The sequence below is a fragment of the Apus apus genome, chromosome 6 (genome assembly GCF_020740795.1).
Source record: "Apus apus isolate bApuApu2 chromosome 6, bApuApu2.pri.cur, whole genome shotgun sequence".
NCBI lineage: Eukaryota > Metazoa > Chordata > Aves > Apodiformes > Apodidae > Apus > Apus apus.
The window spans coordinates 39,343,577-39,371,138 of NC_067287.1; the positions used below are offsets into that span (position 1 = coordinate 39,343,577).

A 27,562-nucleotide genomic window follows, 5' to 3' on the forward strand; every position below is an offset into this window, starting at 1 on the left:
TTAATGTTAGCATATCAAGAACTGCAGTGGTCTGGCTTGCTTCTGTACAGCAGCCTGCTTCACCTAAAGCCTTTTGCTGGAGTTTGCTGACAAATCTGTTGGAGCTTTTACTTCCTGCACACCTAAAATGCTGTGATACAGCAGAGCACAAAATGGAGGTGGTTTTAGTATTGGCTGTTTCATACCAAATGCTTTGGGGGAATCACAGAATTATAAACCAGGTTAAATGTGGCACTTTCACTGGGCAGATTGACCACTGTGAAGATTCATCCTGTGGCTGATGAGGACAGGGGTGGTGCAGGCTCTAGTGTCTCAGCTTAAAGTATCAATGAAGGAAAAGTTGTAGCTTCTACAGTTAATTTTATTTATGCCTGCTCTGCTGCTTCACTTATGTTCTAAAGCAGCAAAAGGCTGCAACTCTTCTGTCAGATGATGTGAGCTAAAAAAAACTTCACTTAAAACGGGAAATGAATCTTGTGGACTTAATTCTGTGGATGCTTGTTTTTTAGTGAGATGAAACTCAGGACTATCCCATTTTATTCAGTAGAAATCCAGCTGCAGTCAGGTGTTCTGCTTATTTTTAAGCTGAAAAGAAGCAGATGGTTAGGCAAAATATATTAATGGTAATGGGTCCAGCAGCTGAGGGCAGAAATCAGAAGGATGGTCTTAGTCATGCAGAAAAACTGAAGGCTACTTCTGCTTTTTCCCTTAAATTTTTATTTTCTTCTGTTCTTTGAAGTAAATTGCAGGGATGAAATCTGTCACACTTGAGCATCAGAAATTTTTTGGAATTTGCTTGAAGCTGTTAATAAGAAATGTATTTTAAAACCATGTCTTCAGTGTGTATCATGGTAGAAATGATCATAACTGATTTAATTATTTTATTTTTCTCCATTTCCCCTTCACTTTAACAAATGGGTAGGAGTCCAAGATATGTCATTATCGTATATCTATTATAAAATAATGTAATCCTGTGACGTGTGAGTCTTTTTAGGCCAAGAAGTGTTCAAGAGGTATCATCTATGTGAAGGGAAGTACTAAAATCCACAGTTTGAAATTAAAAGTGTTGTAAACTGTATTATCCCAGATGGGATCCCAGCCCTGGCAGTAAGAGACCTGCAGTGATGTTGCCAACCTTTGGAGGTTTGAAAGCTTTGAATGGACTTGCTGCAGATTCTTTTTCCTTTAAATACAGATGTGCCAACATTTTGTTTCCTTGCTGATGAGAGAAAGACAAGTGCCGGAGTTGCATTTTTCTTCCACATCCCATCACCCTTATTCCCTTTCCTGCTCAGCACCCAGTGTTTTTAGGGCAGGAATGTGATTTCATTGTGCTGACAGAAGGATCATTATTGACCGCAGTTGCTGACTTCTCTCTTTCTGGTAGCTCCTGGTCTCTGTATTGTTGTGAGATATCTCTGTTCTTCGTCTTGGTAAAGAATTGAGTTTGGTCCCTGGATTGCTGGTACCCTCCAGCACAATGTTGTTCTTGTCCAGATGCCTTCTCTTGTTTCCTGGTTGAACACTGATCCGCAGTGACAAACAGCGGATGGAGTCCAGGATCTCTAGAAGAGAAATGTGAAATCATGTCTGAATTACTGTAAGAATTGCTCAGGTGACCTAATTTCATCTTCCACAATTCATTTGTTAAAGGAACCACTACTGGGAATGACACTATGTTTCTGGAGTTTTAACCTGCAGTGTGCAAAACTGTAAAATTTAGGTCTGTTTTTCTTTAAAAAAATGTAGTGAGAGCAATGAAGATTTGAATGATTTGAAGTTGTCCTATAAAAAGCAAAACAGAAGCATATAAACAAGCAGCACCATAAGAACTGTGCACCCCTACAGGTTTCAGCAGAACAGGCTAACCTGTCAAGGATGTGTCAGGATTAAAAATTTAATGCTCAGGTGCTACCAATGTGTACAAGGTTTATCTTTATCCTTGGCTGGGCTTCCACACTTGAATGTTGATTGAATCTGCTGGTGGGTTGTTAAATGCTTGTATGGAATTAAGAATAAGGAATTATGACGAGCTATCCAAGAGTCTTTTAGCGAAGTGTTCCTGTAGAAAAAAGAAAAGGCAAAGCCTATTTTACATAAATTTTCAGAGTTCATTGCTTTGTGAAGTCAGTAGCAGTGGCGTTAGTTGCTGGCAGTGAACATGCTTTGCAGTGGTTGGAGAATCAGGGTTGTTCTCCTCCCAGCATGGTTGTCCCTTCCATTGTTCCTGTTCAGTAGTCACTGCTGTGTGCTGGTGACCCAGTCAGCAGGGATGTGAAGCACCACCCAGGGATATCATCCAGGCTGGGAAGCAATGAATGGTGTATTCACAGGGCTCCCTTTGCACTTTTTCTGATCGTTTTAGGTTTTGTTGTGTTTTTTTTTTTCATCTGGAGGGTTTAATTTGTTGTTCTCCCTTTAGCAGGGCACAGTGTCACTACAGATGCAGCTGGTACTGCAGCCCTGCAGTTTTACACTAAACCAGGCTGTGCAAGGCAGAAGTTCACATGAAGATTGCTTGAAGCATTTTTAAGATGTCTTTGAAATACCTGTGCTTTGCCTTGTGGATTAAAATAGATGACTGGGTTTTGTTGGAAATGATAAGACTCTAAACTGTATCAGAGTGCTTCTCGTGTGGAACATGTTTGTGTTTTTAAGTCTTCAAGCTGGGTTTTGCTAGTTAGCTGCTAATGTTGTGAGATGAGCCAACTTGAAAAATAAAATTTTTCTGCTTTATGTTGTCTTGAGGGATGCCCTGGGCTCTGGGTTTATTGTTGGTGAAAGTCTTCAAAGTAATGTAGCTTGTCTTGACCCTCAGCAGTAAAATGAAGAGTGGAAAATGTGACCCTTTAATGGCTCCGTCGAATGCAGGATTTACCTGGTGTTGCTGCTTTTCAGTGGGGATATCTTGCAGGGACAAGGAGACTTTGTAAAGCATGGAATTCTGGAGATCCTTCATCTACTTGGCAGAAGGCAATACAGCTATTTGTGAGGAAGGTGGGATCGATGAGGGCTACACAGACCTGTGTCCTCAGATCCTGTTGGTGAAGCCCCGTATATACTGTGTGTCCTGCTCTGTGCTTCCAGCTGCCCGCAGAGTAAAAGGTAACCAGGAGCTGCTGCTGAGGGCCCTTCAGGACACACGGAGTAGGCTGTGAGCCAAATGAGTTGTTTGGCTTGGCTGCTGTGGCTTCTGGCTGCTCTTGTCCCAGGGCCCGAGGGACTTCTCCTGTTCTGGGACCGGATCTGTGCTAATTGCACGGCAGAGGGGAGGAGGGAATGTGCTGCTGTTCCAGCCGCTTGGATCAGAGCCCACTGGGGTGGCTGCAGCAGAGCCCTGCTGGGCCTGGGCTTCAGGCAGAACCTCTGGAGTTAAGGGCCTCCGTGGGTATTCTGAAGCTCTTCCAGAATACTAAACGTGAAATCCCTCATTCCCCTGCTCTGAGATACCCCCAGTATTGTATGGCTAAATAATGACACATTGCTTAAGGCAGGAGTAGTGCCTCTGCCCTGTGGTGAAGAGGTGACAGGACTTACAAGTGACGTTCTGAGGACTGCCAGCAGAGTCGGTTGTGTCACCAAGTCAGTCCTATGTGCCAAGGAATTGCCTGGTGGCAAGTGGGGATGAGCAGTCAGCTCGAGCAAGCTCCAAGTATGATTTACTACCAGTGGAAGAGCTGTCGCAGCACCCTGAGCCGGTGATTGATGGACGTATTTCCTCCCCCGGGACTGGAGCAGGGCCTCCGAGGGCAGGATCCCGGGGAGGGTGGGAGGAATGTGCTGCCTATTTGTCTGCGCTTAGAAGTGGTTCCTGTGAAGGGGTCTGTCATCCCGGGTTGGATGAAGAATGGTTGATTCCCCTCCCGGTAAGGAGCCGGTTCTGAGCAGCGTGCTGCAAAGCGTGGCCTGGACTCGCCTGGAGGAGCTGAAAATGTCACTGCACGGCCAGAGTTGGGTGCCTGTAACTGCGTGGCATTTAGCCAAGTGTGCATATATTCTATTATTAATCCTGCATTTCTCACTAGATCAATTTTTCATAAGTTTCTGCTTTTCCTCCCTTCCCTCATTTAGAAATACAGGTTGAAAATGGCCTTTGGGATGTCAGAGAAATGGAAAAATCTGCTGTCCTTCTGTGGTAGCAGACAAGCATTTAGAAGGACCTGGGAACAGTTTTCAGGCTGATCAAGTGTGGGCTCATTCTGAAGACTTTCTCCAGTGCTGGTCTTGATCAGGTGTCTGCTGAAGATACATGTGCAGATCTGTTCTGTGATGAGTAAAGATGAATAATTATAATCAGTGTTAAAGACAACAGCATCTGTCGTATCTGGAGAAGTGAGTTAAATCAGCAATTGCCTGTGTTCCATCTGGTAATCGATCTGCAGCGTGTGCAGCAGGATCCCAGTGTCATCAATAAGCCCACATAGGAGCTGGAACCCAGAGCATCATTCTTGGGTTCCCCTGATGTGCAAATCCATCCTCCCCTATGGGAGTGCTCCGGGTGGAATGTCCTGCCCAGCTCACACCATGTGTGTCTTGAGTCTGGAACTGTGGTACCCATCTGGAGAGCACCCAAGTAGGAGCTTTTGCCTTCTTCTCTCTTCTGTCTGGTTTTTGAAGCCATCCTGGGAGTGAATTGCTGTGACACCTTCGGGATTCTCTTCTGTTTGAGTTACCATTTTTACTTGTATGCTGTTTTTTGAACCCTACCCTTGATATTGGTGAAAGATGATCAATAGAAAAGGATGTACAGGGCAGTTGAAGGTAGTTTTTGAAGCTTGACTATTAAAAGCATATTATATATGGGACCTAGAAACCTTATTTCCAACATTATTTAGTTTCTGGTGTCTGCCATCATGGCTTCATAACAGTATTTTTAATGCAGGCAGCTATTGGTTGTTATTTTCTTCACTGTTCGTGATCTGGAGTGCTTGAAACTTGGCAAGTGGGGTGTGAAAGGAGCACTTATCACTGTCTTCCAGCTTTGCAGACGAGCCAGGTTCTGTTGAAACCAGTGCTTGGGAAGGCAAGGGTAGGTCAGGTTTTTGTGTGACTAATCACGTAGTAATGTGGCTTTTTAATTGTGCAAAGTGTTATGGTTAATAAACACTTATTAAGGACAATCACAGTTCCCACAGATGAAAAATAAATCAGTTCTGGGTAGTTTTTGATACTTGATTGTGAAGAAGGCAGTGTTGCCCTCCAGTCAGCCTGCATCCAAGAAGAACACCTTGCCCTTCTGCGGGATAAGCACTGGGAATGTTTGCAGGGAAGGCTGCGGTGTAGCGCCCTCCCTGCCCTTCAGAGGGTAGTTCTGGAAGCGGGAGGGGAGTCGTGGGAAGGTAACCCAGGTGAGTGGTGATCTCCATCGCCTCCCCCCGCCCCGCCGTGTCCGCCCTGCCTCTCCGCTCCTGGGCGGGGGATCCAGTCCGGCGCTTGGTGCAGCCCGGCTGCCGCCGCCCGGGCCCGCCCCGCGCTGCCCGCCCCGGGGGTGCGCCCGGCCCGGCCGCCGCAGCCGCCGCCAACCGCGGCGTGTGCTGCCCGCACCGGCCCCGGCCAGCCCCGCCGGGCAGCGGGCTCAGCCCGCCCGCCTCTCCCCTCGCCCGAGGACGGCTCTTCATGGGATTTATCCGGCCGAGAGGGAAAAAAGAAGGACGCGAGCTCCGCAGCCGCGCAGCCTGCCTATAAACAATGAAACTGAAGGCGGCTGCTGCTCTAATCCCCTGAACCCCCGGACCGCGCTTCTCCCCAGCAGTGCATTTCGGGATCAGCCGGAGGATGCGTGAGGCTGCTGCCCGGGCTTAGCCCATCCCTGGATGTCACCGGGGCGGGCGGGCGGGATGGCGCGTCCGGGGCCGCCGGCCGCGGGCGGAGAGCGGGGCGGGAGCCGCGCGGCTGCCGCCGGAGCGGGGCCCGCCTAACCCCGCCGCAGCCGCCCTCTGCAGCGCAGCGACCCCCGGTCCGGGTTTATTGCTTTCCGATTTTTCCACTGGGCCGCGGTGGTTCTGCGTTTCGATTCGTGGTGCCGGAAGCCCAGCTGTCTTCCCGCACCCTCCATCCCCGCCGCGATGGCCGGGCTGGGCGCTGCTGCCTGAGGGAGGAGAGCAGCGGGGACAGACATGTACCTTCTGGACAGCAGCGAGCCGCCGGCCGCCGCCTCCTCTCCGGAGAGGATGCAGCGGGGAACCCCCCAGAGGAAAACTGTCTACCGCATCTCGGTCACCATGGTGAAGAAGGAGCTGCTGGGGCCGGAGAGCGGCCATCCCGGCCCGGGGCTGCCCCGCCGCGGAGGGAGCCGGCCGCCGGGCTCCTCCAGCCTCACCAGGGCCGGGCTGCTGCTGGTGGAAGAGGAGGAGGGTGAGGAGGAGGAGGGCGAGGAGCAGCGGGACCGAGTCCCCAGCCCCTGCGGCTTCCGCAACTTCAGGACCCTCAGCACCGGGCAGCTGGAGCTGGGCCGCCTCCGGGTGCCGCGGGGAGCGGGGCGGCCCTGCCCGGCCCGGCCGGCCCTCGGCGGGCCGCGGGGCAGCCCTTCCCCGCCGGGCAGCGCCGCGGAGCCGGCGCCCACCTGTGGCGGGGCTGAGGCCGCGGCCTGCCCTGAGGAGGAGGAGGCCGGCAGCCCGGCGGGCAGCGGCCCCGCCGCAGGGCGCCCTGGCGAGGCCGGGGAGCGGGGGCTGAGCCCCTGGCGGCAGCCGGGCCTGCTGCGGCGGAGCTTCAGCTTCAGGCACTGGAGCGGCGGCGGGGAGCCGCGGGCGCCGGGCCGGGTGCGGCGGCACAGCAGCTCGGGTTGCCTGCCCGGGCTGCCGCCGGGCCCGGGGGCCGAAGCCTCGCCCCCCGCCGCCGCCGCCGCCGCTCTGCCCGCGGCGACCCCCGAGAAGCGGAACACGCTGGACGTGGGCGAGGTGCTGAGCCAGGACCCGCTGTCCCAGCTGGAGCGCTGGGAGCGGAACAAGAGCAAGAACCGGACCCTGGATAACAGCGATCTGCAGCGGCTCTCCGAGCGGCTGGGGCGGGAGGGCCCCGCCGCCGGCCCCGAGCACCGGCTCCTGCGCTTCTTCAGCGGCATCTTTGCCCGCAAGGACGGCACTGGCACCCTCTTCGGCAGCCCCCACGGCCGCTACCCCCGCAGCAGCTTCTCCAGGTCCAGGGCTTATTTTAGCAGCCTCCGGAGAGCCACCGTGGACATGCAGTCCAGCTCCGAGAGCATCAACGGGTCCCCGCACAAAGGTGCCCTTTCCTTGTCTCCTCCGGGGGGGTGTTTGCTGCACGGCTCTGCGTGGTGGTGAGGGGGGTGGGTGAAAAGAGCCCGAAGGCGTGAGGAGGGGGAGATGCTGGGCTGCAGGATGGCTGGATGCAGTGGTGGATACGCCATGGTTTTCTGTGTGTGCTAGTGCTGTCTTCTCAGAAGCTGCTCTGATGGGGGCAGGTTGGGCTGTGTGTCCCCTGAGCCGAAAAGCACTCTCTGAGCTGATGGATGGTACGTTCTAGGACAGCTGAGGGAAGGCAGCACAGCTTGTTTAATTATGGAGTGGAAGCTGAACTCTGATGCTACTGGATTTAGGTCACTGGGTGGCCCAGTGCTGCGCAACACTGGCACTTCCCCCTTTTGGAAAGAGTTTTTTAATCCTAAAGATGGGTCAGAAGGATGTCTGCTCGCTTTGGAGGACTAGGTGATTTTTGATATAAGTGTATTGTAAATCCTTAAACCTTTTTCTGTCACAAAATATCTTCAATTGAGCTTGATATCTTTTAAAACCACAGCTGTGGTTTTAAACTCAGAAGCTGTGCTCTTTGGTGTGTTTTATATAGCTGTGTATAAATCTTTACTAGCTCAAGTGTTGCAAATGCTAGATGGAAATCAGATATGGAATTCTGGGGTTCGTGAATGCCTAGGATACAAGAAAAACTTGAAAATTAACCTTACTTGTGGGATGGAAGTCAAGAGCTGCTTTCTGAGGATCTGAAAGGATCACAGTATTGTTGGCTGGGACATGTTAAACCAGAAATGCTGGTTGCAGAGCTTCATTGTGGGACAACCTGCTTTCTTCCTAGCTGTGCTTTTCAAAGCTTTAATGGGTATCAGTGATGAAACATTTAACTAGTAATTACAGTAGCCTTTGAGCTCTTAAGTGTTTATCAGAGTGATAAATGATCTGGAAGATACTGCTTTTTTAAAAACATAGTTCCTAGTTAGGAAGGGTTAAGCTTTCTGCAAGGCATGGGTGCAGCAGAGGATGTCATAGAATTGGGCTAGGATGCTAGGAAGCAATAGCAGGAGATGCTTCATGGAGGTACCAGCCCATTACAGACCCAGAAGTCCTGCTGCGAGTGGAGTATGCCCAGAGTTTGAGGTGCAAGGAGCAAAGCCAAATATTTAGACCTAGTAACTGAGGATTGTAATATTTTATTGATGTAGAGGCATTCATGTGGGCTTATAATAATCTTGGCGGAAACTGTGGTCTGACCTTGGTTAAGTTGGAGGTAACCACAACAGAGAGTTACTGCATACAACTATTTATGCCTGTCCTGTGCCAATATGCTGGAATCATTACTCTAATAGTGTGCAGTCAGATAGTCAGAGCACAGTCCTTCAGCCCAGGAGAAGCTGGAGGTTTCAGTTAATCAGTAACCACAGATATGCAGCATTAAGACGTTCCAGAGAGGCTTTTCCTGTGTGTGCTGGCATCAAAGTTATCTGGTGAAAGTCAACTTTGAGGTTTGTTTTCTAGAAAAAAAGTGTCGTGGGCCCGGTGCTGTGGTTCCAGGTTGGCAGCACTGAGTTGCAGACTTGCATGGTGGGCCAGCAGGCAGGGTGTGCTCTGCCTCTTTCTCCTTTTTTCAGGCTTTTACTATCAGAAAAACGTCTGTGCACCCTTTGAGATGTTGCTTAATGGTGTCTTTTAGAAAGTGTAAGTTTAAATTAATTTGTCCTTAATTTCCCTATCATTTCTTAGAAAGAGCAGCTTCGTGGGATGTTATGATTAGGATGCCAAATACGTTTTGATAGTATAAGACTGGAACAAGCTGCTATTCAGCCAAGATTTTTGCTTCTTTAGCTGATGTGGAGTTGGTGTGCCCTTGGTAGTCTTGTGCCTAGATTTTAGAGTAGTGATGGAGACATGGGTTGGATCTTGATTATAATGTTTGGGTTTTTTGCCCCTGTCTAACCAGTTGTAAAACCAAGTTTTATTAATTGAAACTTGAGTTCTTGTAGTGTTTTTGTTCTGCATGTTTGGTGCTTTGTACTTTCAATACAGGGCTTTCCTAAGTCTGTGGAGAAGATGAAAGTTCTAAATACTGTGCTTGTTGGCATTCTCACCTTGAAATAATCACCCAGATGACACACTATCTGCTTGTGTGATATTTCTTGAAAACCTGTTCCTAACTACATTAGTCAGATAATACACTTTTGAACAAGCTGAACTTGCAGAATTTTTAAGGCAGAAGAGTACAGAATAGTTAAATCTACATAATTTTGCTGTTGCTTATGCTGTAAAGTGGGTAAAGATTGATTTTGGGGGGAATTATTCTTTACACTGTCGGTAAACCCTCTTTGGGTGCCAAGCATTTTCCTTTTCTCCTTGCAATCCCTATTGGCCTTGGCATTGTTGGCCACAAGTCCCGTGCAAGCAACAATTCCCAAAACCTTTGCAAGCAACAATTCCCAAAACCTTTGCAAATAAGGAGCGAGGAATTCAGACACATACTTCCCAGCTAAGGTGAACTGCAATTCTAGGTCACTTACCTGTTGATCAAATTTATTTCCTACAAGTTATCTTTTAAAAGAAGAAAAGCTGAAGGTAGGGTGGGGAAGGTACATTGGCTTTGTTTGCCAGCCAGGCTGGTGCTTGTCTTTTGGACATTGTTCATGGTCTCTGTTTTTTTGTGAGGATTGCAAAATGGTTAATGTAATGTCTCCTAGGCTATGGAGGTGATGTTAGCAATCCTCTGTCTTCATGGCTAGCTTTGTGTTAAGAATGTGTAAGTGGTTTTGTCCAGCTTAAAATAATGGTTATAGAATAAGTTAATCCTGTACAAATGCTGCTGTTCTCACATTGGAGTATTTTTGCATCTAAATATCAAATAACTAGTTTTGATGTTCACTTGTCCTTCATTTTAATAGACTTGTGTCATGTATCTAACCTGTAAATTCATTACTTTGAAGCAAGAAAAGTTCTTACATGTTCACCCTCATTACCCCCAAGGAAGAAAAAAGAGGAGCTTCCATAAACTTACGGGAAGAGAAGCTATTTTTGCCTTAAAAGTATTTAGGGGAACTTGTCAAGGGGAATGTTGTTCCTAATCTAAACCTTTTCCCCCTTGAATTCTTCAGGGTCTTTTCATAATGAGAGGAACTCTTGCTGCTGTGCAGAAGTAGGATGGCTCTGGGGCAGTGGGGTTTGAAAACAGGGGTTTCTTTTTCAGTGGTTCTCACTTGTTGCTTTTCTTTTGAGATAACTTTACTTGAATAACCCCTCTTTAGGATATATTAAGTAGATTTGTGGATCAAAACTGTAGACTATCAAAAGGAGTATCATTGTAATATGAGAAACTGCTGTTTTGAGGGTTTTTTTTCCCCCTGAGGTTTTAGAGATGTTGGTTTTAAGCTTGTGTTTCAAATTCTCTGCAGTTTATAGCCATGGGAAGTAGAGGGAAGTTGATGAGTGATCTCTGTTGGGGGCCTCCAGTCTTTTTTTTTTTTTTTTTTTTTTGCAAAGCTGCACTTGAGATAATTCTTGTTGGCTCTGTCATCTCTTGCTTGCTTCCCTAGTGCAGTCACCACTCCTTTCTGCTACTGGCATTTCCAGAAGCAGCCCAGTCAACTCTCTGTTCACTCACAAGGGTGAGCAGGCAAAGCTTTGGAGCATGTGAAATTCAGGCAATATGATACAAATATATGGGAACTGGTTCCAGGCAGTGCCTGACTTTGTAGCTGCAGGTTTTCAGTGCTGTGTTTTAAGCATTTTCTTTTTCAACACTGGAGAGTTCCTTTCCTTAACGGACTGTAAGACTTCAGTTGAGTGTTGTCCAGACATTGCTGTGAAAATAAAATCTAGCAGATAGATTGCAACTGGGGCTAAGCATTGTCAAGCATTGTCTAAGAGGGTTTTTTATTATTATTTGTTGGGTAGGTCTTGTGTCAAGCAAAATGAATGCCAGCTGCACTGATACAGGCTGCTGATTAAGAACTAAACTGGTATTAAGGTCACTGGCTGAATTAGAGAATGAGATGGATTAATGTTTGCACAATATTGAAGTGTATGCCAGATGCTAACAGTGAAAGGTCTTTGTTTTTCCGTTAAAATTAAAAAAAAAATGTAGAATTTTAACGTTGCTCTATCTTAACTGGACAATTAAATGCCTAATGGCAGCAGTGTGTAGCAGACAGGTCACTGAGCACTTCTGTAAAAGTGTTGTGGAGGCATTCATCTCCATTCCCTCACAGACCAAAGTCTCTAAATTAAATTGGCAAAACAAAGAGTGTGTTAAAGATCTGCGTGTTGCTTTGTCTACCACTGTAGGTAATGATATTGTTGATCTAATGGAGCTCACATAGATGACCAAAACACAATTTGCACAAGGAAAAGAAATACTTAAAACATTATATTCTTGTTCCTTTCCTTCTAATGACTTGCTCTGAATTTGAGGGTGTTCAATGTGGCAAGAAGGATAAAGTTACTCTGGAACTGTTTCCTAATCCTGGTGAGTCTGGAGTTAATGCCTGAGCATTTGGTTTTTCAAAAGTGGAGTCCATGTGTGGAGAGCAGGTTGAGCTCATTTCTGAGACCAAAGAAAGGGTCTAAGTTGCTCAGAGTTGCTGCAGATAGAGGAGAACTTCCAACTTTGCTGCTTCAGCCATTAGGAATTCTTTACTGGACGCAGCAGTCATTTTGCCCTAGAAAATGGAATTGCTTGTACCAGGTGCTGAACCCTTATTCTCTGCAGTAGTGAAGCAGCCAGAACTTTCAACTGCTGTGTTGGACAAAGTGTAGTTTCCAAGCAGGGTGTCACATGCTACACACCATCACCTCATTACCAGAGCTGCATTCAAATCTCATTAGTTTGTCAGCTCAGCACTGAGGAGTCACTGGGGTGTATTTTGAAGGAGCAGTTTGGCCTCTTCTGCAGGGCTGTTGTTGATGCTGCTGTGCTGCTGCTGACCACTCAGTCCTGATTGCTGAAGTGCAGCTCTCCAGTTAACAAGTGATTTGTGGAAGTTGATGGCTGAAATAGCATTAGCTGTTGTTTTCTTTGGCACGGTTATAACCTTAGAAAGAGACATTTGGAAAGTGAAGAGCAAGTACAAATCTCTTTCAAATGCCTGCGTGTTCATTTTTACTTCAAGCTGCATAGGGTTAAAAAAAGTCATTAATGCAGATTATTAATGTATTAGTGTTGCTGTTGATAATTGGTGGTAGAATTTCCCCTAGGCAACTGCAGTAAACACACAGTGAAAGGCAGTTTCTGCCAAAAAATAAAGAATGGGCTTTTTCATGTGAGGAAAAAGAAATGTCAGTATATTGAACTGGAAAAACTATAATCTGTTCATGAAAAGCATCCAACATAAAGCTATTATCTTGATGGAAGTTTAGAATAAGCTGTTTGATTTTGGTGTTTCAGACTGGTGTCTAATGACAGTGTTTGACAAATACTTCTGCTTTATTGACAAAATAGTACCAAATGTTTTTCTACAACAAAATAGCCAGCAAATACTATCAAGAGAATAAGCGTACACTGCTGTGTGGCTTTTTTTTCCCTTGATCACAGAATATATTAATAAAACTTGAATGGTAGGCCTTGTTATTTAAGGAGGTTTTCTTTAGGGAGAAGAAGGGGAGTGAGGCAGAGGACCTGGCTTTCCATGCTGCAGCTGCTGGTCTCCAGTTACAGCTGTAATGGGTTTGGAACAGGCTCAGAGCAACACGTTGGTCAGGAGGGTAAGCCTCTGCATTGGTTAATAGTCTTGAAAAATCTCAGTCTAATTTGAAGGAATACTTGTGGCATGGGTTCACTTAAGTTAACATCTAACTTCATGGCTGGTACTTGGCTTTGTGTGTTTTGGCTTCCTTACTTTGAGGTTGCACAGACGAAGATGTGAAGGTCACTTGTCTGAAGTTGAAACACAGGGTAAATCTCTCCGTGCATTAAGACATTACAGAAAGGTCTTTATAAGGAGCCCCCATAGGATCTGGCCGTAGTGTCAGATCTTGTAAAGGTGATTTATGAAGTAGGCACATCTGTATTTCTGTTGTAAATAATACACTTGGGTGGTATACAAAGTTAGATCTAATTTATATGGGAGACATTATTTGCAAATTGCCTGAGACCCATTATTTGGGACTTTATTTTCACTAGCTTGTAGAAAGAACTATTCAATTGTATTCAGCAGCTTCAGTTCTAGTTCCATCAAACATCTTTATTTTTAGGTGAATTGATGATGTGTCTCAGCTCCTGAGCTTGGTGAAGTTAATTTCAGCCTTGGAGGTACTTCTTAAGAATAAAGTGAAAGTGTCTTGGAAAGGTCCTGGTGTTTGCAAGGGGTTCTTGTTCTTCACAGCACCCAAAATGCAGTGTGGTTCAGCTACCTGTGAGCCACACTTCCATTTTGTGCATGAAGCTTCATAGCAGATCCTTCCTTCTGGGAAGTGTTAGATACTGATTTTTTTGCATCTCAGTTTTGAAGAGTTGCTCAAACACTGTGCTGACTGCTGCCAGTTCTTGGCACTTCCAAGTTACTTATAATACCTCCTTACTTGTTTGCATGTACTTGTCAGCATGTCTGGCTGTTTTGATAGAGAATCTGGATTCCTAAAAATAATGTTTTACTTATTTCAACTTAGGGAAGATATACATACACGTGTGGGTTCTTTGAGAAGAGGATTCTGTACCACCCATGTAATTTTGATTGTCTTGCTCCCATGCAAACAGTCATTCACTGGCAGTGCTTATATATTAAACGTAAGGGTTTAATATTATTAAAAGTGGGTGTTAAACCTCTCAGTGTAGGTGCATTTGTAAGGATCTGTCTTGCATCTGTTGAGATGCACACACTCGGTTTCTCTGCTGTTTTCTGTGGGTTATTTGGGTCTTGAGCGTGGCATTTCATGTTTGTCTTGATGTGAAATCCATGAGTGAGTGGCACTCTTGCCATTGAGTGGCACTTTTTATTTTAGGTTGACTCCTGAAAAACTAGTGGCTCTGGGCACAGGTAGTGTTGTTGTTCTGGAGCATTCCTGCAGGGATGATGCTTTCCCCATAGCTCCTGAGACCCAGAGCCTTCTTTGGGATGAGTGTCAGAGTGACATACAGTCTGAAACATCTCCTGCTCTTCCAGGGCTGTTGCATTTGTATCAGGGATAGACTGCCTGGGAAACTGGATGTTGACCTGACCGTTCCTTATGCAACATGCTAATTCAGAAGCTTTTCTGTTGAGCGATACAGAAATATTTATGTTGGCAAGGCAACAGCTTTTCTGTCTCAATCTCTGTGTCCTGCAGGGAAAAATCTGATTTTGTGCTCATGGAGGACACAGAGTTTAACTCTTTGGTAGTTTTAATTATTAAAGCTGTTAAAACTGTGCATTGCTCTTCACAACTTTCAGGAGATTTTTTTTCTAACTTTGACTTGAAAAGTTTTTAACTTGAGTTGAAAAATCACCTTTTTTGCCATATCCTTGGCAGCAGATTTTTGGTTTCACTGTGTATATATATAACCTCTTGTCCCCTCCTCTTTTGCTGTCCTGTATCTCCATTAGAATACTTTGTTATAATTCCTGTCTTAAAGTAAAGAACTTAAGTTCCCTTTCTCGTCCTTCCTCTATAGAAATCCTTGTTTGCAATCTCCCCAGATTTGTGAAGCTCCAGGTATTATCTCAATAGAAAATAAATACAAGTAACTTCTCCCAGCCAGTCCATGATTTTGCACGCTGACTTCCATCTTAATTCCTCATCTGTCCTCCATGAGCACAAAATCATCTTCATCTTGATGAAGGTAGTGTTTTTCACTAACTAGGGAAAAACCTCAAGTTTTTGTTATCTAGTGATGATGCTCAGAAACATCTGTCTGTAATAATCCATCTGTCTGTAATAATTTTCCTGTGAAGGGACAGCAGGTTATTCTGCCTGTTTCTGCTGTTGGCCTCAGACTTTTGTGACTCCAGATGCTGGACAATGCAAATCTCTATATGAATGCCTTCCCTGTTGAAAAAGTTACTCTGTTTAGAGTGAATTTGAAGCTAAACCAGGTCTGTTTTCAATCAGGTGTGATTTTGAGTGCTGTCAGGGAACCCACTGTCTGTGTGGTGTGTTTCAAAACCCTAGTGGTAAGCAGTTCTTGGTGGTGCCATGTAGCATCAGCAGAGGTATGAGTGTGTTATCTTCGGTAGGTAATCTTCCTTGAACTATTCATACAGCTTTGCTTATGCCTGCCTACTCTTAATCTCCAAGTTGAAGCGTAGCTAGAAATGTGTTCAGGTTGCCCAGCTCCACTGCAGTTGTTTGCAGAATTGCATCTGCTCTGTTGCTGTTGTGTTTTTTTCCTTCCCCGATATGATAGTCACCAGGCTACTGCCTCTCCTTCTCTGGGGGTGGCTTTGTGCTGTGGGCCAAGTGCTAATGGTTTCTTGTCACTTCCTGGAGTCAGAATGAGCCTGGTGCTTTGGTGATACATACATCAATGTATGAAACTATGATTTTTTTTCATACCTTGTCATGCAATAGTTCTGTTTTTCTGATGAGGGAAAGTGTGTTTTCAGGTGACTATTTTCCCCACACTATTACTTCATGTGATTACTTCACAGAAGTGACATCCATAATTATTTTGTTTGCTCTTGTAGAAGGTGCTTGGTCCAGTGTCTTCAGTATGCCTTGCATGTTGGCTGCCAGTTTCCTGGTACCAAAAACATACTTGCTTGTTAAATTTCCCAATGAAAAGTTTGTTTTAATAAAAAGAGCCTGACTTCTATCCTCAGGGGAACATGTTATTTGTTTATTTGGTCCTGTTGGGGATGAAATCCCTCAGATTTTTACAGCATTGTGGTGGGCAGGCTTGTGATATTCCAGAGTCAATATGAGCGGCACAGTACTGGGGAGGCTTTCAATTCCATGTAGAGTTGTGCATGGCAGAGTTGTTAGCCAAGTGTCAAAGGAAAAAACTTTCCAAGTCCTTTTCCAGAAGGACTGTTTTGGAAAAATTGCCAGCAATTCTGGGTAAAATAGCATTTATTTTTGTGTTCAGTTCTAGTATCTTAACAATATCCGACCATGTTTTTGAGGTTGTAAGGTTGCTGTGCATGAAGAGATGAACTTCAGGTTGGAGGTTCGGTGGGGATGGGGCCCTCTGGGAGGGGATGTGCTGTTGTCTGAAAAAATTACTAATTTTCAATTTACATATCTGGAAAGCTTCCTGGGTGACTCAAGGTGGAAGCTCTGCAGCAGCAGGGCCCCTAGGTGTGCCTTCTGATTTCTGTGTGCCAGTGAATTACCTGCTTATGCACTTGACCTTCTGCCCTTTGCACTGCTGACTGTTTTTTAAAAGGAAGCAGGGAGGAGACTTAGTGATAAGTAGAGACTGATCACAGGGCACTGTGAGGTCTCGTTGGTACTGTAACTGCCATCCTCCTGCAGTGAACAGGACTGGTATAAATTAAAAACTTTTTCTGTTTGAGAGAATCCCAAATTCAAAACAAAAATTACTGTTGTGGAATCCAAATGTTTTTCCGTTCAGTCATGCCTGTGAGATGAGAGCAGGTTGGCTGCTGCTGGGCACTGATGCTGGGAGGCTGCAGAGTTCCTGGGTTGAGCAGCAGTGCTGTTCAGTTCCCTGGGGTTTGGGTGTCAGAGATCCTGGGCAGATGAGTTGTCTTCAGTGCCCTGATTGTGTGATGGATCCTGTGAGCTGGATCTGCTGGGACAGTGCCTGGAATTCCCACTCCCAGTGCCAACCCTGTGTTCCAAGGTTAGGAGTGGTGGGACTGGGTGGCAGAGGAGAGCCAGGGTCCTACTGTAGCTTTCTAGCTAAAGCAGTTTCTGAAAAGGACTTGAAGGAGCCAGGAATATAACTGAGGGACCTTTTTGTTATTTCTCAGTCTGTGCAAGAGCAGTTTATAACCCCAAATACCCTACTCATTCTTGTGGCTTACCAGCAGGAACAAATCGTCATACCTGACAGGGTAGGCCTGGTTTTGTCATTCAGCTGTTGGTGCGTCTTTCAGAAGTGGTCATCTTTCAAACAGATGCTTTTTGATGTCCATAGATGCTTCGATTGATGTTTCTTGTGGCTGCCCCTCCCTGCAAGTCCTCAGGGCCAGGTCAGATGAGGCTTTGAACAGCCTGGTCTAGGAGAAAGCATCTCTGCCCTGTGGCAGGGGAGTTAGAACTAGATGATCTTTAAGGTCCCTCACAGCCCAAACCATTCACCAGTATTTTTATGATTGCACTGAACGCTTTGTTTAAGAAGAGAAAATGTCAGTTGGATGTATTTTGTCAGAGCCATCTATGATCAGTTTTCATCTGATGCATTTGCAACTGTTCCTGATTTGGGTGCAGTGAAATACTAACGCTGTGCTTGGAGAGGCCTTTCTGTCCCTTTTGAAGTTCTGAATCAAGTCTGAAGGTCTGCAAGGAATGAAGAACTGGTGATGATTTCTACCTGGAGACTGGAAAGCCTGTTAGTTCTTTACATTAGCCCTTTTCTTCTGCTCCTTTGCTGCAGAAATTGATTCCCAGCCCAATTCCTTAAATTGGCTGTTCATCCCTGTGGGTGGCAGGAAAAAGGTGATACTACTGCTGAGCCAAGTTGTCTTGCAACATCTGTCTGTGCTTCGCACAACCACTGAAACATCCGCAGAACGAATATGATTGTTACTCAGTGTCCTGAGGGCTCCAGGTGGTGCATGGAAACATCTGGGAAACAAGACTTTTCTGGAATTAGCTTGGTAGAGGAAACAGAAACCTGCGTTTACAATCAAGACTCCAGAACAAAGTGGGATGTAATTGCTGTGTTTGTTGCAGTTTTGATCCAGGTAACTGTCCAGTCATAGTGTGTTAACTCTCTCTGGTGAGTACGTTCCTTTTTCCCATCCATGCGGAAGTTCTGTTCTGCTTGTGGATTATGTACTTTCAGTCACACACGTTAGCACTTAATGTAAGGACTCTATAGTCACTCTGAAATCCCTGCAGGTTCTTAATGTGTGTGTGGACACCCTGTACACCTTCACCCAGGGATCCTTTTATTCAGCTGACTTTAAGAAACAGGCATGCTTAAGGGAATTGTTCTTGCGCACCCCTGGAAGTTGCTTTGGTAGGAGGCAGCATGCATAAAGTATTTCTGCGGTAACCTCCATCCCTTCTTTCCTGTAAGAAGGTGTTGGGACAAGGCTCCTCTTCTTTCTACTTAGATCAGGTTCCTGTCACAGCTTGCCTTAACCTCTACCCTTGCAAAGTATGCAAGGAATTGACTGATAACAAATCCCTTTCCATCCCCAAATAAAGAAGAAATGGAGGGTGTTTTGAGCATGGGTGCTAATTTGTATTGCTGAGGGCCCCCAGGTTGAGATATCAATAGTAGTCCATGTAGTGTTGCCCCTACATGGTGCAGATACAGTCTGAAGGAGACACACTGTGGATTTGATATGGAAGTTCTGCTGATGGGAACAGCTGGACATGGGGGCTTGACAGTGTTCAGTAGTGGGTTGTGGAGCTGGTTACTGCTGCCTTACAAAAACGTGCTTACTCCCCTTTTCCACAAGATTTAAACCAGTCTGCTGGGTTCTAGTTCTCTTGCAAGTTCCTGTCCCACAGTACCATGCTGCTTGGGTGGTTGTGCTGCAAGCATGTTGCTGGTACTTTCTGCAGGGTGTGTGTGCAGGACTGTATCACTCCGGGTTGGCTTTTCCAGCCCTATCTGCTCGTGTCTACAGACAGTTTCCTTTGCCAGCCCACTGACATGGCTGTCACTGGTGCACTTGGGGGCAGGGAAAGGGGAACGTGTCTATTCCTTCATCCTTCAGCAGGAGAGAGCTGTGTCACCCAGCAGGACCTCAGTGAGCTCTGCAAAATCATTCAATGCGTAAAATTCCCAGCTGTGTTGCACACACACTCTGTCACAGCAGGATTACATGGGCCAGACTCAAAGCAAAAAGTTCATTTCTTTTTTGGACCCAGTCTGAGTTCCTTTCTTGCAAAATCATCCTAGGAATGTGTCACTGTAGTCATCACAAACACTGCTGGCCTTTTCTGTTTACATCTGCTGTCCCTTGTCCTCCACAGTGGGACCAGCATGACAGACAGCTCTGGCAGCCGCAGCAGTCCTCAGGGGAGGATGCTGGAAGTGTTCCTTGCTCAACTGGGCAGTAACAGCTGAAGAGAAAGCACATCAAAAACATATATTTTTTTTCCCCCTTTGAGGTTAGTAAAATGGAATTCTGTGTGTTCTTTCAGTCATTCATGTGACTACCTCTAATAAACAGTTGACTGATGAGCTATGTGTGTTGGGTGAGAGCTCAGAGAGCTTTTTGTAACTTCCACAAAGGGCTTCCTTGGGTGTGCCAAGGTGACACTTGTACTCAGACCACTAGAATTTAGTTTATCTGTCAGCTCTTGTGGCCTTTTATGCCAATCTCAAGAGCAGCTGGTTTTGGTTTCTTTTAATTCCCTTTTTGCATGGCTTGGCATTTTTGGGGGTTGTTACTTACATATATTTTGTATTTTATTATGTTTTATAATATACACTAATTTTTCTATAATATATAAATACGTATGTTAAAAAAATTAAAGATCTGGTTGCAGAGTCTTCATTTCAGCCACATTCCTGTACATACTTCGCAATCTTATGGTTGTGTCTGGGCTAGTGAGCTCTGTGAGATGATTTAGGAGTCAGTGCAGTCTGTTTCTCTCCATTCCTGTGTGCTGTGTTTCTGGGCTGGGGAGGCAAGGAGGTTTTGAGTTATAAAAGCATGAAATCACTTATACTCCCTCTTGCCACCAACATTTCTTTGTCGTGTTTGCTTAGCAGAATATGCACCCAGCAGGCCAAACCTAGGAAAATATGATTGCAGAACTAATAACATTAGCTGAAGATTCTTGGCTGTTGCAATAAGCAGTCTTTTAGTACTGTATTTTTTTTTTTTTTTCATTTTCAAGTCTTGTTTTTTCAAGCAGATGACTTCAGCTTAAACCCTTGAACCTCAGGGTGGCTGTGAAGCTTTTTTTGGTTTATGGGGGGGTTCGTTTGTTTTTGTGTTGGTTGGTTTATTTATTTATTTATTTCAGTTTCTAGGGATTTTTTAGGATCTCTGTCAGATGCTGGAAACGCCTGAGGATTGTCTCTGGGACACTCTAACTAGTACATGAAGTGGAGACAATTAATGTAAATGCAGTTAGAATGACAGCATAGCGTTTTGAAGTCTTTGAGTTTCTGGTCACCTGAAGCTTCAGGAATGCCTATGCCATTTTGGATTTTGGTCCTGGAAACAAAGACAACTGTTTAGCTTTGTGAGAGATTATTTAAGGATGGGCTCTCTGAGAATTGCAGTGGCTGCTTTGTAATTCCACTGAAGGGTGGTTTCTGTGCCTACAGGAGGTTGGCAGCCTAGCTGGGTTCTTCTCATGGACACCTTGAGAATCTGGCTCGAGTTGTGCAGAACTAGAACTAGCAAGTTCTAGTCCTGCTGTTAGGGCAGTGTAACTGAAGAATGAAACATGAAGTTCAGCAGACTCTGGGGCTGTTGGTTGCTTTTTTCCCTGGGCCTGTTATAAATCAGTTCTGGAAATAATGTGAAAATTACTGAAGAGAACTTGAGCAGCCTTTGAATTGCTGCAAGGAGAAAACATCCTGTGCTGAAGGAACCTTGAAGAATGGCATCATATTTCTCCTTTAGTGTTGATTTTATGCTTAGGGGTAGGTGGGGGATTTTTTTGTTTTGAAGTAGCTCAACTCAGGTTTAAGTCTTGCTCTTTTTTTGGTAAACAGTCTGTTTTAACATAGCTTGAGGGGCTCGGTCTCCCCATTAGTTTTGGCATGGGTATTCAGAGTTTTTCACTGCAGTGTTATGGCATGTTTAGTGTGAATGATTGTCCAGGATGCCAGGAGGTGTCTTACTAATATTTTATAATAGATTACAGGCTTTTTGAGCATCTAATTGGCAAAAGCTTTCCTATAACTTGAAAATTCTTACTCAGTGTTTATGTTGTGCAGCTTTCAAATACAATGTGTGCCCCAAAGGACAAGAAACTGGTATTGCTTATTCTTTCACTTATGCAGAGAAGCTTGTGTTTCCTAATCTGACTCATCTTTGACGTTTTATTCCCCGAATTTGTATTGGGTGATGTCAGCTTTCCATTTTAAAAAATGTGATTTCCAGCAGTTCTGTGGAAATTCAGCATAATTCCCTTTTTTTTTTTTTTTTTTTTTTTTTTAGGAATGATCAATAAGGATTGTAGTGACTTCCTGTTTGCCGTGAGAGATAAAGTGCATGACTCTGCACACAGGCTGTTTAGCTATCTGAATTCACCTTCTGATTTGGATAATCTTGCCCTTTCAATAGATGAATGTGCCCCCTCCTTGAGTTGCATTAACTGCTCTGGGGCTGCAACTGCCCTGGTCCCCTGTCTTTTTGGAGGTAGTTTTTTTCTCATAGCATCCTTTGAGATGCAAGGGAAGATAGTTGTCCGATCGATAAGCTGGTCTTCTTCTGTTGTTTTTTTTCTTGTATTTTATGATAACTTCCACTCCTATTTCCCTTGGTTTCCTGAGTGGTGAGACTGCTACAATACTTTAGACTTGGAGGAGACAGCTATATGAATTTTGAAGGTGTTGTCTGTTTGATGTGACAAGTGCTCTGGGACTGGTGGTGGTTTTCCTTCTCTTCTTGTCGATAGATTTTAGATCAAATGCAAGCTGGTGCCAGGGGAGTGTATGTCTCTCACAAAAGAACCTGACCTTCAGTTCACCTTACTCAGGGCAGCAGGTTTGAGCTAAGGGGCCGCAGGTGCTGAAGAAATCTGAAAGATAATAGGAAAGTAGACTGACTTTGTATTTATTAGTTTATCGACTAGATAAGTCTTCTAGTAAATGCTCTTGCAGGAAAGTGAGCTTTGCTGGTGGGAGTCACACAGTGGGTGGTGAATGCTTGGGAAGGATGAAGGGCCAGGCTTTGTGAAACAAGTCAGCTACATAGATGGTAAATCTGCTCTTCAGCTTACTTGAAGAGTAGATCCAGACCTTGTGACCAGGCAAGTAACAGATCCTTGAAGGTTCAATGGTACAGATTTCAGTTCTCAAGGTGTTAGAGATAATCTTGAGTGGATGTTTAATTCAGAGGCACAATTTTCAGCCTAAAATCCATAAATCCATAGTGAGTTTCTTACTCATCACATTTATCTCGGCCTTTTCCTTCATCCAGACTTGTCTGGACAGGGAAGACTTAATTCAGCAATTCTTTGACAACCCTCTGTGGCTGCCTGCTGCTTTTTTAATGGGAAAAAAAAGCTGTAACTATCTGAATTATTTAAAAGTGGATTGAGTGAATCAATTTAGTAGCCACAGGTGCTAGAGACTGGCATGAATAGGTGTATGTTGGGATGTTTATAAAATCCTGCTGGGAAAAATGCCCCAAGACCCTCCTTCTCCTCCTTGTCGGCTGGACAGGTTGGAGTTTGCTGGTTTGGTTTCTGCAGGCAGGGAGGGTGTGAACTTTCCAAAAACACTGGTGAGGGGCAGCCTGTGTGGTTCAGGTGAGGCCCATTTCTGCTGCAGTGCTGGCTCTGCATCATTCCTCTAACTCTTTGGTAGATTATTTTGGTTTTCCTTTCTGTGTATTGTGATGCCCAAAGCCATTCAGTGGGTAACATGGTTTACGAGTGGGTCTTTCTTTTTCCCAGTGTAGCCTTGGTGTAATATCCAGCAATGATAATCACTTTAGACTGTTACAGATGACAAACATGTCTGATTGTGTATGTACGCCTTGCTTAGTGATTCAGAAACAGGGAAACAAACAATGGCTGCTGTGTATATATCATGTAGGGGATAGAGCAGGGCATGCTGGACCTGTGTGTCAGCTGTAATGATGAACAAGGGTAATTAAAATTATCTTAGGAGAAGCAGCTGGCCAGCATGGAGGCAATGTTTCTGGGCCTGGAGGCAGCAGTGGTGGGACACCTTGATGAAGGAGGGCAAGTGGAAGGTAATGTTGCCATTTAATACATGTCCCCTGCTTAGTTCCTTTTATAAAAGCACAAGGCTCCTGTGCAGCATTTAATTTCCTGATGCAGCCTAGCAAAGTGATCCTGCATGAAACTGTTTAGTGCCTTCTCCCCTTTTTCTTAGTGTTATATGGATTCTACAGTTCCTACCAGAGGAAAGGGCGATGTGATTTGGTATTCTTACTCCATTAGGTTTCCTGATAAGCTGCAGCCCCAGGGAACTGGCAGGTCCCAAATGATATGTAAATATTATGCACTTGCACTGGAGGCTGGCACTGAGGCAGATAAGGTGAGCAAATTGTCATGAGTTATTCATGTTATTGTCTGATTAAGAGGAAACTGAAGTGGACAATATGGGTTATCTGAAGACAATATTCTTGTGCCATTTTTACTTCACATTTTCCTAACAGGATGAACTGTATTTTAAACATAAGGACAAGCTCCTAGAGCTCCATTTTCTCATTTTGTTTTATAGTAGCTGTTCTGTTATATACCCAGATGTATCTTTTCAAGTTGTTCATGTTAACAGTGGTCTCTCTTTCTCCATGACTTGGAAGTCATTTACATAATATGGTGGAACAGCACCTTTGGAAGGCTGATTAGGATTTGTGTGAGTCAGCAGAGGCATGAGTAATGGGTGGTTCTCAGCCCCTACAGAAATACTTTCCAAGTGATAAAGGTGAAGTGTTAATTGGAACCAGCTGATAGATCTTGGGTTACCTCTACCTTATATTGAATGGTCTGGAGACTTGTGTGCAAGCTATTGTGAATCACTCACCCAAACCAACTATTATTAGATGAGTTGGGCTTTCTTGGCTGGTTCTTGTTGGTATTTAGGGTATAAAATATTTATCCATAAATGTGAAATAACATGGCAATTGTGTGGAATGGAGAGATTTCACTATTGGGAATCCCATTTTTCAGAGTTATAGCGAGACACAAAGGCCTGTCCCTTTATTCTACTGCGTGGATGTTTAATAAGTAGGTCTGCTTAGTTTGAAGACTTCTCTGATAACCTAGCTTTGTGTTACTCTGAAGAGAGTGTACTGAGAGGAGGCAAGTTGCTTTTGGAGCTCTCTTCTCTGTGAGGTGGGACATGGTCAGTGCCATCCAGTTGTGCTGGTGGGTGTCTGTGCCTGACCCAAGGGGAAGGCAGTGCAGGGAATGGAAACCTGGGTGCTGCAGAAGAAATCCCTCTGCTGTGGAGATGTAGTTTATGCCAATGTCCTGTGGCATTTTAAGTAAAGTTCCAGGAAAAACCCGCTTCCTAGACAGAACTTCTTTTAATGATGCTACATGGGTAGTTGGGTTCTGGCTGCTCTCACAGTCTCAGTGAAAATGTTGGAAGGACTGAGTGCTAAAAATAACCCCACAGCAGCGGTTTGTGTCAGCCTTCCTGAAGGAACAAATCCCTTTAATTAGTAAGACAGTGAAGTTTATTTTGGGGTTTGCATTGTTTTCAAATTGGGATGTGAACTCTTGTGCACTGTAGTAGCTTTATAAAAAAGTGAAAATTGTGTAGCTATGACTGGGCCTGCTACAGCTGTTGGCAGCAGCTGCAGCTTGAACTGTGCTTGTCCTGGTGCCTGCCTTTGCCTGGGAAAAAAATAAATCCATTTAAACATGGAGGAGGAGCCAGAAATTGTTTTGATCTGCACCAGTAGCTGCCTTGATGTGCGAACAACATGTTGTGTCTCTATATGCAATCCCAGAGACACTGAGTTTCCCCTTTTCACGCACACTCAGCTTTTGGTAGCACCATGGAAGGTTGAACAGAAATTGTCAAACTTGTTTCAACTGCTAAAAATCCGCAAATATCCATTAGGTAAATCCCAGCTGAACACATCCTCAGCATTGCTGTCCCCGACAACAGGCTTGTCAAAAGTATCTGAGATCTGCCTGGTGTGTGTTGCCCTTGGGTTTGGCCTCTCCTGGGCCATACTCTGGTCTAGCAGAGACTGGTGTGGAGAGGCCAGAGGACTTTCAAAGCACTGTTGTTTCTGTAAAGTCAGAGGACAAGTCCCCAGATGGAAAAACTGGAGGAATCGCCCTCCTTGCACCCTGAGGTGAAGCTTGCCCTGTCTGTTGAAGTTAAAGCAGCACCTGAGGTATCACTGCAGCCATCTCAAGGCCCCAACAGAAGAGCTTTACACAGTGAAGAGCTGGTCCCACTGATCATTTCTGAGATGCTGAAAGTGTGCATTTAGTGTAGCGTGTTCTGCTGCTTTTTGGGTGGTTTTGTTGGGATACATGGACTGCAGCTGTTTAATTTCTCATTTTCCATTGTACTGCTTCCAAATGGCTGCATTTTATTACGGGTTTAAGGCTGCAGTTGATGGTGCTAATTATTTTTTTAAGAGCATGTGCTAGTGTTGTTGCTAGAGTTGAGGCTGACACTCTTCTTGTTAGCTTTGAAGTGCTTTTTAGATCTTGGTGGTTTTTTTACTTTTTAGATTTAGGAAGTTTCTTGTAATGAGTTTCAGTCGCTAATGTGGTTGAGTTGACCTTAGGAAGTGGTACAAAGGTGAAAAGGAACAAAAGCTCTGATGACAAAACTGGCCTCCGTCTTTCTTGTCTCAGCTTGTGAAAAGGCAAGAGGAGGTTGTGGCATCAATAGGAGACAGAGTAAGAAGAGACAGTTATTTCTTCAGTGTCTGGATGTAGGGGTTTAGCAAGGAGTCCATTTACAATGTGACTTGCTAGACTGTGCCATAGGTGAAGCCAGAAGAACGTGGAGATGCATCAAGTGGGCTTTTGCAAAAATGGATTATTTTTCCACCTTCTCCTTTCAGGGGGGCTCACTGGCGTGTTGTGGCTACAAAAAGCACAAGAGCAGGTTTGTAAGGAAGGAGGTGTAACTCTCTTAGGTGTATTGGAATTGTTTTCTGATTCCTGAACTCTGCATGGCTTCTTTAAAGATAAAATTCCTAGTACAATTATTTGAGTTTAAAGTACACGCCTGAGGTGATGGGAACCTGATGAAGCTCTGAAAACATGCTTGAGTTTCTTGGCTTCGCCCAGGAAGCACAAATGAGAATATAGCCAGAGGGCAATATTTTTGCAAATGCTGAGGAGCACTTTTATTCCTGGATGAACATTTTTTAAAAATGTAATATTACCAGTTTTAGCAGAGCTAAAAATTCAGCTTTATCAACCTTAAATGGACAAGTATTAGTGAACTGGTATTTGTGCATAGCCTGCTTCCAATAAAAGTGATGATAGCCTCAGAGGCATGTCTGGTTCTGCCTTGATGTAGGTCCCAGCGATTCAAGGCATTGCACCAGTTCTTCACGTGATGTGGGAAGGTGGGTTGTGAGCATGGCTTGTGTAGCGGTGATAATCCATGTAGTAATTATGATAATTGTCTCCCTCCCCCCTTGCAAACTTGATCTGGCATGTCTGACCTTTCAAACTTTGCAATAGCTGTTGAGGTTTGGAAAAAGCTGAGTTTACCATGAGGTTGCATGTGGTTTGCAGCATCATTTTTGTCCAAGTCACTTCTTGCTGCTCCAGAGCACTGGAGCAGGCACAGGTGAGGTGGGACAGGCTGCCTGGGAGGAGGCGGCTAAGGGGAGGGAGCTGATGGGTGCAGATCTTGGGATCACAGGGATTGATTTGCTTGCCTTCAGCTCGTTAGAAACTTGTAGTTTTATCTGTGGGTGGAAGTTAAAGGTGGCTTTGTTGTTAGTCACCGAGTCTGAAGTTCATCTGACAGGTGTTCTGAGTTTCCAAAATAAATAATTCTTTCTTGTATAGGTCTGCTGTGTTCTGCAGTGCCTTGTCATAGCAGGTGCTTTTTAAATAGGAAGCTGGGGAAGAAAGCAGCTCTACTCATGCAGTATTTAATCACTTATTACCTTTTTTAATTGTTATATTGTAAACAGAGTTAATGCAGAAGATAATGGCAGCCCTGACTCCTTCCCCCTTGGCTTTCTCTCTGCTTGAGGGCCCTGCTTCTTGCTCAGCTGTGGAATGTGTTAAGACACAGTTTTTTAGTGATGCTTTGATGATTCCCTGGGTGTTTGATGTTTTGGTGCTTTAGCAGTCTCTTAGGCAAAATGGTAATGAAATAGAGTAAGTGGATATTGGCCTTATTACAAGAAAATAAAGCCTGATTGAGCACTGAGTATGTGCACTACTCACGTGCTGCTGAAGCTGAGCCTGGGTGTCCCTGGGCAGTAGCAGGAAGGAGGTGGAGGGCACAGGATGGAGGACACCCAGGGCATCTGCCTGCCCTGGGCCGGAGAGGCCCTCCCCTTGTCCTGCCAGGCTGGGGAGACAGTGTCTGCCTAGAAGACACAAACCAGGTATTTCCAGTACCTGTGCCCACCTCAGTTCCTGCTCTGGCTTCTCTATCTCAGCTGTTA

General features: G+C 45.1%; 1 protein-coding gene across 8 annotated transcripts in view; it reads left to right on the forward strand.

Annotated features, from left to right (window-relative positions):
* The window catches only part of AGAP1 (ArfGAP with GTPase domain, ankyrin repeat and PH domain 1), a 337,725-nt gene that overhangs the window by 67,035 nt on the left and 243,128 nt on the right, over positions 1-27,562 (forward strand). The window contains exon 1 of one of the 8 annotated variants that reach the window (XM_051623021.1): positions 5,960-7,221. The exons of the other annotated variants lie outside the window; for them this stretch is intronic. Coding sequence (XP_051478981.1) covers positions 6,117-7,221 — 1,105 coding nt within the window. The 5' untranslated portion in view covers positions 5,960-6,116. Of the gene's footprint in view, positions 1-5,959; positions 7,222-27,562 lie in introns of those variants that run through there. 8 annotated transcript variants of the gene reach the window in all.